Source organism: Phlebotomus papatasi, chromosome 1 (genome assembly GCF_024763615.1).
Source record: "Phlebotomus papatasi isolate M1 chromosome 1, Ppap_2.1, whole genome shotgun sequence".
In the NCBI taxonomy this organism is placed as follows: domain Eukaryota; kingdom Metazoa; phylum Arthropoda; class Insecta; order Diptera; family Psychodidae; genus Phlebotomus; species Phlebotomus papatasi.
Window position 1 is genome coordinate 50,196,636 of NC_077222.1, and position 12,510 is coordinate 50,209,145.

General features: G+C 37.5%; 2 protein-coding genes across 2 annotated transcripts; one reads left to right on the forward strand and one right to left on the reverse strand.

Moving 5' to 3' along the window:
* Window positions 1–67: 67 nt before the first annotated feature.
* Window positions 68–959, reverse strand: LOC129805508 (uncharacterized). Its single transcript, XM_055853474.1, has 2 exons — window positions 824–959; window positions 68–749 (listed from the first exon to the last, which is right to left on the reverse strand). Exons 1-2 carry the CDS (start codon window positions 867–869, stop codon window positions 133–135), a joined length of 663 nt encoding a protein of 220 aa, XP_055709449.1. The 5' UTR covers window positions 870–959; the 3' UTR covers window positions 68–132.
* Window positions 960–984: 25 nt separating this feature from the next.
* LOC129804659 (polyubiquitin-C) lies at window positions 985–5,185 on the forward strand. Its single transcript, XM_055852192.1, has 2 exons — window positions 985–1,139; window positions 2,068–5,185. Exon 2 carries the CDS (start codon window positions 2,069–2,071, stop codon window positions 5,036–5,038), a length of 2,970 nt encoding a protein of 989 aa, XP_055708167.1. The 5' UTR covers window positions 985–1,139; window position 2,068; the 3' UTR covers window positions 5,039–5,185.
* The last annotated feature ends 7,325 nt before the right edge of the window (window positions 5,186–12,510 follow it).

Below are 12,510 nucleotides of genomic sequence, written 5' to 3' on the forward strand. Positions count from 1 at the left end.
AAGGTGAATATCACATCATTTCATGTTTCAGGCCAGCTTCTGGATGAATCTTTCTAAAAACACCCAATTTTTTCTCAAATAAATTTATTTCGCACTATTTATTTATTTTCTAAAATTAATTAACTGCAGAATCTACTTAATGCCCAATTTCTGCTTAATAATAAACTGGGGCAGACGACGATTCTTCCAGAACCGTGGTATTGGTGTCTCTGTGGCCTTCCTCAGCTTTTCCTCGACATACTTCTCTGCCGAGAAATTTTCTGCTTCTTTGATTTGTGCAAATATTTCTGCCCGGAAAGCCTTTTCCTTGCGCATTTCTCGACGCTGTCGCACTTTGGCCCATTCGTACTTCATCTTCTTCCTGAGTTTCCGCAACTTGTGCTTCTTCATCTTCTTCCGGCGTATCACAATTAGCCGGACGGCATGCTTCTCCACAATGCCTGACATCTCAGGGAGTTTTATCTCCCTGTCTTCTCTCACAATGCTATTAATTTCAGTGAGCATCCTCTGTCCTGGGGGTTCGATGATATTGATGGGGATTTTAGGGACATCTCTGATTTCCTTCAGAGGATTTCGCAGAGGAAGCCTCAATTGCGATAAGGGGTTTCCAGAGCCTACCATCCAAAATCTCTCCACCGGACATGGTTCTCTAGTATCCCTTGATGCTGTAGCCAATTTCCTGGATGCCACCGAAGACCTTCCCAGCGTCAAATTAGCAAAATTCTCCACGAGAGATGTTGCTCCATAACCTAAAAAATAACCAAAAATAAAATTCTATTTCTCAAGAAAATCTCCAAGAATTCTTTTATATAGCAATACATACAATTTATTCTAGCTATATCCTTTGTTCTTAGGACTTGTTTTAGCATTTTTCACGCAAAAATAGCACTTTTTGTCCCCTTTGAACAAAGAATAAAAAAATAAACTTTCGCCACCATTCGTCAATCGGGGTTTCGGACGGCGAAATATTCCGGAAAACATGGCCGCCGGGGTTATAAAAATGAATCACTTTCTCCGGAACTATTCATTCGCAGAAGTGATTTCAAGCAGTGCAGAAGTGTTGAAGAAAATTATCAAATCTTTTTAAAAGTGACTATTGAAGTGTTTCAAGGGCTGAATTATTGAAAAAACAATCTAAGGTAACTATTCTTTCTTTTGTTTGCAAAATTTTCAGTAGAAATTAATTTAGTGCTGGGATTTCGAGGGGTCAAAGTTGATGCTTCCTGTTGGAGTGAAAAAATCAAATTGAGAAGAAATTGAGGTATTTCCTATAGATTATTTATTGGTTTTGTGTTAAATGTGGGTAAAATAATCGGGAATGAGAAGAAAATCGCGAGAAAATTGGCTTTTTTTGAGATTTTTTGGGGAGAAATATGAGAAGTTTCTCGAACAAATTTTTTTTTCAATCTCAATTTTTTGGGGAAATCCATGAGAAATCCACGAGAAAATTGGTTAATTGCAGAGACCTCGAGATTAGATTGCAGAAAAATGTTTTGGAAAAAAGCAATTTCGTCATTTTCATTGTGAAATTGGGGAAAAAAATGAGAAATTTCTCGAACATTCAAGATGGCGTCTGTGGAACAAAGAAACGCTTACTCAGAGACGCGACGTCAGCGCCCCACTCCTCCGGAGCCTCTCTTATCGATTTCCTCGAGCGCTCTGCGTTTGAAAAAAATGAGAGAGAAAATGGGCACAGTTCTGCGAGTCCGGGAATTAGGTGTAATTTAATTATATCGGTGTTTATCTCTGGGGGCTGACGCAATATCTCATGAGAATATTTTCTTGGAGAAAAATGTAGCAAACATGTTTTTTTTTGTCTCTCGGAGAAAGGTGGGCCAGTTGCCAAATTCATTTTTTTTTACCACAAAGCGATTATTGACTTTGTTTTTCTCATGGCTACTTCGATTACGATGATTTCTTTGTGCGTTTGATAATGAGAAAATAGCTTTCTTTGTGCTTCCTGTTTTGAGCACTTGAGCGACTTGAGCAATCGTTATAGCCAGACTTCCTGGTATTTTGCAATTGAAAGATTAATTGGGATTCTATTTTTTTTTTGGGCGCGTTTAGAATGCAGATCTTTGTGAAGACTTTGACCGGTAAGACCATCACCCTTGAGGTCGAGCCCTCTGATACGATTGAGAATGTGAAGGCTAAGATTCAGGATAAGGAGGGCATTCCCCCAGACCAGCAACGTCTCATTTTCGCTGGCAAGCAGCTCGAGGATGGTCGCACCTTGTCCGACTACAATATCCAGAAGGAATCCACCCTCCATTTGGTCTTGCGTCTCCGTGGTGGAATGCAAATTTTCGTCAAGACTTTGACTGGCAAGACCATCACTCTTGAGGTCGAGCCTTCTGATACTATTGAGAACGTGAAGGCCAAGATCCAGGATAAGGAAGGAATCCCTCCAGACCAGCAACGTCTCATTTTCGCTGGCAAGCAGCTCGAGGATGGTCGCACCTTGTCCGACTACAATATCCAGAAGGAGTCTACCCTCCATCTTGTCTTGCGTCTCCGTGGTGGAATGCAAATTTTTGTCAAAACCCTTACCGGAAAGACCATCACCCTTGAAGTTGAGCCATCTGACACTATTGAAAATGTCAAGGCTAAAATCCAAGATAAGGAGGGTATCCCCCCAGACCAGCAACGTCTCATTTTCGCTGGCAAGCAGCTCGAGGATGGTCGCACCTTGTCCGACTACAATATCCAGAAGGAATCCACCCTCCATTTGGTCTTGCGTCTCCGTGGTGGAATGCAAATTTTTGTCAAGACTTTGACTGGCAAGACCATCACTCTTGAGGTCGAGCCTTCTGATACTATTGAGAACGTGAAGGCCAAGATCCAGGATAAGGAGGGTATCCCACCAGACCAACAGCGTTTGATCTTTGCCGGAAAGCAACTCGAGGATGGTCGTACTCTTTCGGATTACAATATCCAGAAGGAATCCACCCTGCACCTTGTGCTCCGTCTCCGAGGAGGCATGCAGATCTTTGTGAAGACCCTTACCGGAAAGACCATTACTCTCGAAGTCGAGCCCTCTGACACCATTGAAAATGTCAAGGCCAAGATCCAGGATAAGGAGGGTATCCCACCAGACCAACAGCGTTTGATCTTTGCCGGAAAGCAACTCGAGGATGGTCGTACTCTTTCGGATTACAATATCCAGAAGGAATCCACCCTGCACCTTGTGCTCCGTCTCCGAGGAGGCATGCAGATCTTTGTGAAGACCCTTACCGGAAAGACCATTACTCTCGAAGTCGAGCCCTCTGACACCATTGAAAATGTCAAGGCCAAGATCCAGGATAAGGAGGGTATCCCACCAGACCAACAGCGTTTGATCTTTGCCGGAAAGCAACTCGAGGATGGTCGTACTCTTTCGGATTACAATATCCAGAAGGAATCCACCCTGCACCTTGTGCTCCGTCTCCGAGGAGGCATGCAGATCTTTGTGAAGACCCTTACCGGAAAGACCATTACTCTTGAAGTCGAGCCCTCTGACACCATTGAAAATGTCAAGGCCAAGATCCAGGATAAGGAGGGGATCCCACCAGACCAGCAGCGTCTGATCTTCGCTGGCAAGCAATTGGAAGATGGCCGTACCTTGTCCGACTACAACATCCAGAAGGAGTCTACCCTTCATTTGGTCTTACGTCTCCGTGGAGGCATGCAGATCTTTGTCAAGACCCTTACCGGAAAGACCATTACACTTGAGGTCGAACCTTCTGACACCATTGAAAACGTGAAGGCCAAGATCCAGGATAAGGAGGGGATCCCACCGGACCAACAGCGTTTGATCTTTGCCGGAAAGCAACTTGAAGATGGTCGTACCCTGTCTGACTACAATATCCAGAAGGAGTCTACCCTCCATCTTGTCCTCCGTCTCCGTGGTGGTATGCAGATCTTTGTCAAGACCCTTACCGGGAAGACCATTACTCTCGAAGTTGAGCCCTCTGACACTATTGAAAATGTCAAGGCTAAGATCCAAGACAAGGAGGGAATTCCACCAGACCAACAGCGTCTCATTTTTGCTGGCAAGCAACTCGAGGATGGCCGCACCTTGTCCGACTACAACATCCAGAAGGAATCCACCCTTCATCTGGTCTTACGTCTCCGTGGAGGCATGCAGATCTTTGTCAAGACCCTTACCGGAAAGACCATCACCCTTGAGGTCGAGCCATCCGATACTATTGAAAACGTGAAGGCCAAAATCCAGGATAAGGAGGGGATCCCACCGGATCAGCAGCGTTTGATTTTTGCTGGGAAGCAACTCGAGGATGGTCGTACCCTCTCCGACTACAACATCCAGAAGGAGTCTACCCTCCATCTTGTCTTGCGTCTCCGTGGTGGAATGCAAATCTTCGTCAAGACCCTTACCGGAAAGACCATTACCCTTGAAGTCGAGCCCTCTGACACCATAGAGAACGTCAAAGCCAAGATCCAAGATAAGGAAGGAATCCCTCCAGACCAACAGCGTTTGATCTTTGCCGGAAAGCAACTTGAAGATGGTCGCACCTTGTCCGACTACAACATTCAAAAGGAGTCCACCCTTCACCTTGTCCTCCGTCTCCGTGGAGGCATGCAAATTTTTGTCAAGACCCTTACTGGAAAGACCATCACTCTTGAAGTTGAGCCTTCTGACACCATTGAGAATGTCAAGGCTAAAATCCAAGACAAGGAAGGAATCCCACCAGATCAGCAGCGTTTGATCTTTGCCGGGAAACAGTTGGAAGATGGCCGCACTCTCTCTGACTACAACATCCAGAAGGAATCAACCCTTCACCTTGTGTTACGTCTCAGAGGTGGCATGCAAATTTTCGTTAAAACTCTGACCGGAAAGACAATTACTCTGGAAGTTGAACCATCCGATACAATTGAAAATGTCAAAGCAAAGATTCAGGATAAAGAAGGAATTCCTCCAGACCAGCAACGTTTGATTTTCGCTGGGAAACAACTTGAGGATGGCCGTACCCTTTCGGACTACAACATCCAGAAGGAATCAACCCTTCATCTTGTGCTGCGTCTTCGTGGTGGATATTAGACTAAATCCCTTTGTGCTCTTTATGCTTCTAGTATTTGGTGAAATGCTGCGAATCAGGCACATTTATTCCGCAAACTTTCCATGAAAATCTGTAGTGACGTAGAGAAAAAAGATTTTCCTTGAAATAAAACACGTTTTTGAATCTTATTTACAGTGTCTCTTTATTCCGAGGATGAACTTGTTCTTTTTTTATTTTTGGGGAATTTGTGGGTTTTCTGGTCGTCTCAAAGCATTTTTTCAAGAGATGAATTTTCCGTCTGTGCTTGAATTGTCGATGGATGCAGGTAAGCAAAGTTCCTGATTAACTCAATAATTCTCTGAAAATACTGTGATTTCTATCATTTACTTTACTTAAGGTCAGGCGTTAGTTTGTAAATTTTTAAACGAAAATCGCATGATAAGACTGTGAGCTTATGGTAAATGTGATTCATTGCAAATTCAGATTTTATGAAAAGAAACTAAAATTCAGAATTATTTAATTTTTGGCTTGACCCTATCAGCTTGTACTCTTTCTTCTAAATATCCAAAAAAACATTAGGGCATTTAGGTGACCCCATAATATAATTCGAAATTAAACATTTATTTGAAATTTACTGCACAATTTTAACACTTGTTTAAATTGTTGTAAAAGATCAAAAATAGTGGATTATTTTTGTGAAAAGGAAAATAAAGAGGTTACGAATTATTTTTACCTGTTTAAATAAATTTAAAGTTTTTAGCTTTACTGCCCTAAATTGAATTTTATTGATCAAAAATTTAGTTTTTAAGTAAAAGTCACTTATTTCATGAAATGTTAATTTTACCATGCATTATTGATCCGAAATCGGTGTAAATATTACCCTTTTTAGGTGTATTGGGGGTTAAAGTTACCCTTTTTCATGTTAATTTTACTCTTAAAAAGGTGTAAAATTAACATTAAAAAATGTTGATATATTTTTACACCTATAGTGTTAAAATTATGAGGAAAAAAAGTTAATCGCCCCCTCTTTTTTTCCTCATTGTATTGAACCTAAACTGTCTTATGTCCTTGAACATATCGAAAGAGACCAAAAGCTACTTTGTGAGTTTGATATTTTTTTTGTTTTAGCCCCTAAATATGTTACACGCGTTTTATAAGCCAATCTTAATCCTCTAACGGTGTTTTCTTTAATATGAAGTGAATATAATATGAATACGAAAAAAGTATTGAGAAAATATATTTTACGATAATATTATAAACCAATAGTTAAAAAACCTTCCTTCATTAACTCTTAGTTTAGGCGTTGGGTGACAAAATGTAAAAAGAATGTCTGATTTTTGCATCTAAAACTGGACACTTGTTCAAATTTATTTAATAAAATACATATTAATAAAAAAATACTTTTGTCAGATTACTTTAAATATGTTTTTTTGATTTTGTGAATGGGAAATTTTACCCAAAAAAATTGTTCCTTTTATCTGATCTTTCCGACAAATCTGATTACAGGCAACTTAAAGTCAAAATGAGTTCAAAACCTTCAGAAGAAATGTCAGTACAGTCCTATACACACTTACGACTTAAGCAGAGAGGCAGCTTAAGGTATATATATATATAATCAAAATAATGATCAGATTTCATTTCCATCAGTTTCTGGCTAATCTGTATCTCTGATTAAGCAGAGAAATAGTTAGTCAGTGACAAACTGGTGGAAGTTTAGTCAGATCATCTTTTTGATTATAATGACGTTGCGACATCTCTCGGCTTAAGAGGATCGTCAAGGAAAAAAAAGCTCCAGATTCAAGCTCTCGCGGAGCTACTCAAAGCATCCGTGATGTCCCCTGGTGGTGAAAAGAGTCATCACCCGCCATCAGCTGTCTCGTTTTTTCTACTGTTTTTTGTTCACGCTCATCGTCTGTCTATTTTTCTCCGAAGCGCTCCCCAGACCCAGAGCACACAAAAAACTCATTGCAAAGGTTGAAAACCCAAAGGCAGATTTTTAGCCTTGCGATGCATTATGAGATTTTGTGAAGGAGAGAAAAAATGAGACATGCATGTTTTACGTATATCTTTGTCTCTAAAAATTGATAAAAAAAATTAAATTTTCAAGTGACAAAATTTCTATTTTTATTTTCTTCATAGTCCAAAATTTCTATTTCTTCAAAAAGGACACGTGCATTTGACACATTTGAAAGATAGGGGGAAACAGGTTTGTTTTTTGGCCTTTTTTTGGTACGGGAAAGTCAAACTAATAAATAATTAACATGACCTTTATTTTTCCTCCATTCTTTCCAAAAACCATGTTCTTCTTGGGAATCTTTAAAAACGCATCCTGCGATTTTTTTATTTTTAAATATGTTTTAGAGGCCGACTCGGTGATAATTTCATATAAGAAAATACTAGCCGTACTCACTATGGCGTTGTTATCTCGTAATCTCCGTAATCTGTTATCTTGTTATAATTTTTCATTTATAAAATACATTACGAGAACATAACGAGATAACGAGATAACGATATTACAAGATAACAGCGCCATAGTGAGTACGGCTACTGTTGAATCAAAGATTTTTCAAGGTCAAAGGTTAAAAATGCTCTATAGAGAGCGTATTTTTAAACCGAATAGGGTGACATTTGGTATAGTTCCAAAGGTCATGCACTTTTTTACAATTCTGAAAAGGGTATAATTTTTTATGAATCCATATAATAAACCAGTTATGAAACTATAACTAATTTTAATCTGAAGTCCAATTGTAGTATTGTTAGAAATTGCACAATCACAGTAAAAACTTTTGGACACTGACCAAAATATTGGTAAAAATTTTCTTTAGAACAATTTGTTACAGAACAAATATGTACCTAAAAAAGATATTTATTCGTTCCAATATTTTTTTTTTCTTTACGGTTTTGTTAAGAATAGTGACAATTGTGTAAAAGTTTTCTTTTAGAACCGTTTCGATACGGTGGAATACCTACAAATTTCAGTAGATTTCGTTTTATACAAATTTGATCTGTGAGTTGGAATAGAATTTTGTTGCGCTCTACTGTTTTGTTCCCACTGTCAGGAACAAATTTGTAGATTTTTTTTTATAAAAATACTATCCCTACATTTGTAACATATTCGTTTCAAAAATTTTCGGTGTCCGTGGACGATTTAATTTTTGGAACAAAAATCGTTACTAATATGGGGAATCCTTGTGCCTCTCTTAAAAAGTACAAATTTGTTGCTAAAAGTCGGAACCAAAATATAGACATTTTGTTCCAATTATCGGGAACAAATTAATGCAATTTAAAAGATCTCGTCCGTTTCGTCTAACAGTTAAGGTCTATAGTTAAGGTGCCAGTGCTGGTAGCAGGAAAGGAAAAATCTCGCCAATCTCGAATTAAAAAAAAGTGAAACCGTAAATATTATAGCTTGAAAAATGCCACAAATTTAACGTCCTTCTTGCTGCGATGGTGACTTTCGGAACAAATTAGTTACTAATATTGAAAATCTTTTTGTTACTCCTTGAGGGTACAAACTGGTTTATTATATGGATTCATAAAAAATTATACCCTTTTCAGAATTGTAAAAAATTGCATAATCATTGGAACTATACCAAATGTCACTCTATTCGGTTTAAAAATACGCTCTCTATAGAGCATTTTTAACCTTTGACCTTGAAAAATCTTTGATTCAACAGTATTTTCTTATATGAAATTATCACCGAGTCGGCCTCTAAAACATATTTAAAAATAAAAAAAAAATCGCAGGATGCGTTTTTAAAGATTCCCAAGAAGAACATGATTTTTGGAAAGAATGGAGGAAAAATAAAGGTCATGTTAATTATTTATTAGTTTGACCTGCCAAGATTGTAAAGTTTTTAAATTTCGAATCGTAAGGGTTAGGGGAAAGAACTGTCCTTTCGAACGTTCATGCCTGCGAATAGCGTGATTTTTCTTTTATTTTTCCTAAGAGACTTATAAATAATTATCACATAATCATAAATATTGATGATAAGCTAACTAATATTTAATAGAAATGTGTAGGGGAAGGTCGTCTGCCTTCAAACGAAAAATGTAGTTCCAAATTTAAGATTTTTTTCTGAAGAATCCACAAAATGGATTTTATTTTCTACTACACCAAAAAATTCTCTTGTTCATTCGGCGTATATGATTACCTCATTGAGCACTTACAAGTCCTCAGTTTTTCCTTCTGAGGAAATTAAAAAAGTGATGTCGATTTGTATGAAGGCAGCTGGCATAGTCTGCCTTTAAACGCGAGGCAGCTACCTTTAAATGTTTTTTTTTCACTGAGAATATCAAATCAATAAAACTAAATGGGCTATAAATGATTAGATTGAAGCCTAACGCACTCACTAAAATCATCACTGCAGTCAAAAGACATTAAACAATAACTTTTCTTCACATTTTTCTGAAGCACTGTTTTGCACTTGAAAATTTGGAAGAAAATGCCATTGAAGTTGACAATTGTCAACTTGAAACATCCCGGCCGGAGCAAGATAGCAGGTTATAAGTATTTGTATGACGTTCGTCAGAGAAAAGTAGGAGTTCCATTTCACATGTTTTGATGTATGGAAAGATAGGATTTAAAGGCACACGACATTAGCATTTAAAGGCTGCTGCAGGGTGATATTTGCAAATTTTTGCCACCCACAAAAATTGTGTCATCTGAACCAAAATGTATTAACAGAAATATTAAGCCTGATTAACCTTCTATGTGTCACAATGGAAGATTTATTTGTAAAAAAAAAAATCACATGATTTGTGGAACATCAAAATTACAGTTTAGAGCTCATTTTCATTTTTTTTGATCTAGCATCTAGGAAATAGGAGCTAGGCTCTCCATTTTTTGATGATTTGTGAGGATGATGGATAGCTACCTAATAGTTAATAGAATATAATTTATGCTTTTGAGAACAACGAAAAATCGCAACATTTAAAGGCTGTTGCATTTAAAGGCAGACGACTTTCCCCTAAGTCTCATACGAAAAATAAAAGAAAATTCCCATTATTCCAAGGCATGAACATTCGAAAGGAGAGTACTTTCCCGTACCAAAAAAGGCCAAAAAAATAAACCTGTTTCCCCCTATCTTTTAAATGTGTCAAATGCACGTGTTCTTTGAAGAAATAGAAATTTTGGACTATGAAGAAAATAAAAATAGAAATTTTGTCACTTGAAAATTTAATTTTTTTTATCAATTTTTAGAGACAAAGATATACGTAAAACATGCATGTCTCATTTTTTCTCTCCTTCACAAAAGTTCCATTTCAAAATCGGGTTTTCTATTGTAATCTCGAAATCATGTTATGCTTTTTCGCTACTTTTAGGTATATTTTGTAACTTAGCGGATCGCGGTGTGTTCGTGGATTTTAGTGGGCCGCGGAATTTTTCGTGTATTTGCGTGGATCGCGGTGTTGCTCCCGGATTTTCTCGGATCGCGGAATCGTTCACGAATTTTCGCGAACCGCGAAATTTCTCGCGGATCGCGGAATCTTTTGCGGACCGAAGAATTTTTGACGGATTTACGCAGCCGGCAGAATTTATTGTGGATTTTCCCGGACCGTGGATTTTTTCGCGGATTTTTGAAGATCGCAGTATTACTCGCGGATTGCGGAATAGTTTCTGAGCCATTTTGGCATTAAAGTTTTACATGTATTTTTGTGCATTTCTGACAATCGAATTTGCACTCTTCAATTTTCAACGACCTCGAGTTGCACACATTTCGAGGTTTCCTGTAATGAATCTCAGCTAGCATCAGGTCATCTGGACTGGACTTCGATTTTGCCCCCAATTCGAATTTGCAATGAAAGAATCACACATAGCATAAGTCCATTTAGGCTTATCACTGACTTTTTTCTTCTCCGAGAAAAATTATATCGGCATATTATGTAGTTACCGCGATATTAGCTGGTTTTGTGAAATGCCCATGACGATTGACGATTCATAATTTTTACGATTTTCTACAATTTTTTGAAACAACGAGACTGATCGTGAAAATCATAAAAATTCGCTCAGCTGTAATTCATAAGATTTCTCACACAGGGGATGAGTTTTGTTGTTTTGTATTCTTTTTTCTCCTCCGCCTGATCGCAAAAAACTGCAGGCGTGCTGAAGGTCAGAGAGAAAAGGAAAGACATGGTGAAAAATGCGACGCGTAATCTTGTGGCGAATTGCTGAACAATTTTGAGTAGCATTTCTCGGAAGCTCGGAAAGCTATCAAAAGCTCATGAAAATTTCCAATTTGGAGCATGTTGTTTAAAACTTAATTGCAAAAAAACTATTAGGAGTTTCTCCAATTCTAATGTACCATTTGAAAGCTAATGAAATGTAGATTGGTACAAAAATAATTATTAATTCGGAAAAAATGATATTCTCGGTACAAAGATGCAATGAAAACTGTCATTTTTTGGACAATTTTCAATTGAAAAATACTTGGAAAATTTGTATGAAAAGTGAAAGAAGTGAAACAGGCATTTTGTAGAGCATGTCTTTAGGAACAAAATTAAAAAAAAATATACCTCTCTATCTTTCATATTCTAGGAGATAATGCAGCTTCTTTGTGGCATGTTTTAGGAGTATACGAATGTTTGGAAAATTATATTACGAAAGCAAAACAGTTTTTCAAAAAATTAAAACAGGGAATTCAAAGATAATATAAAAAACTACCCTCAGTTAAATTTTCAAGGAAATATCTCAAAAATTGTAAGACTTGATACACTTTTAATTTTGGGTTTTTGTATGGAGACGCCATTTTCTGGCTTTTCGATCCTCTTAAGTCGTAAGTGAGTCTAGGTCTGGGGCATAAGACTGATTAATAAGGACACTATAGCAATTTAAATAAATAGGGTAAGTGCTAAATTTCGGCATAGTTGTATGCAAGCGTCAAAGTCTCAAGTTTTAAATGTTATATAGAAACTTGTAGACAGTTTGTAGTCTTTATTTTTTCTAAAATGTGAAATCATTGGTAATACATTTTAAAATGAATGAAAATGTAGTTGTAGACATAGCTTTGGTGGCCTATTTCGGCCACCTTGATTCTCATAGTTCCAAAATCTTTTCCACATCATCTCGTTCGTCCAAGCGACATTTTTTGTTATTTTTTGCATTGTATAAAAGCTCTAGAGCAGATGTGAGCAAGAACCGTTTGAAACCGAACAAACGTTAAATGAAAATTGTACGTCAATGGTCCAAACCAAACGCTATCTGGACAAACTTATTTTGACGTATATTCGGTTTCATTCATACGATTTTTGCTTACGTCTGCTCTAAAGTATACAAAAACTAAAAATTCGTGAAAATTTGAGGAACAAAAAAAGTGGCCGATTTTGCAAGCTGGCCGGAATTTGGTACACTTTGCAAATTTTCTTACACATGCACTATTACATGATCATAAAATAAAAGACCCTGAAAAAGCAATTTTCGAAATATAGACAAAAAAATAAAAACAAAATATGAAAGATATGAATATCTTTCCAAACCTTATTGCGTCGGCCTGACTTGTAAATAGTGAGTGGT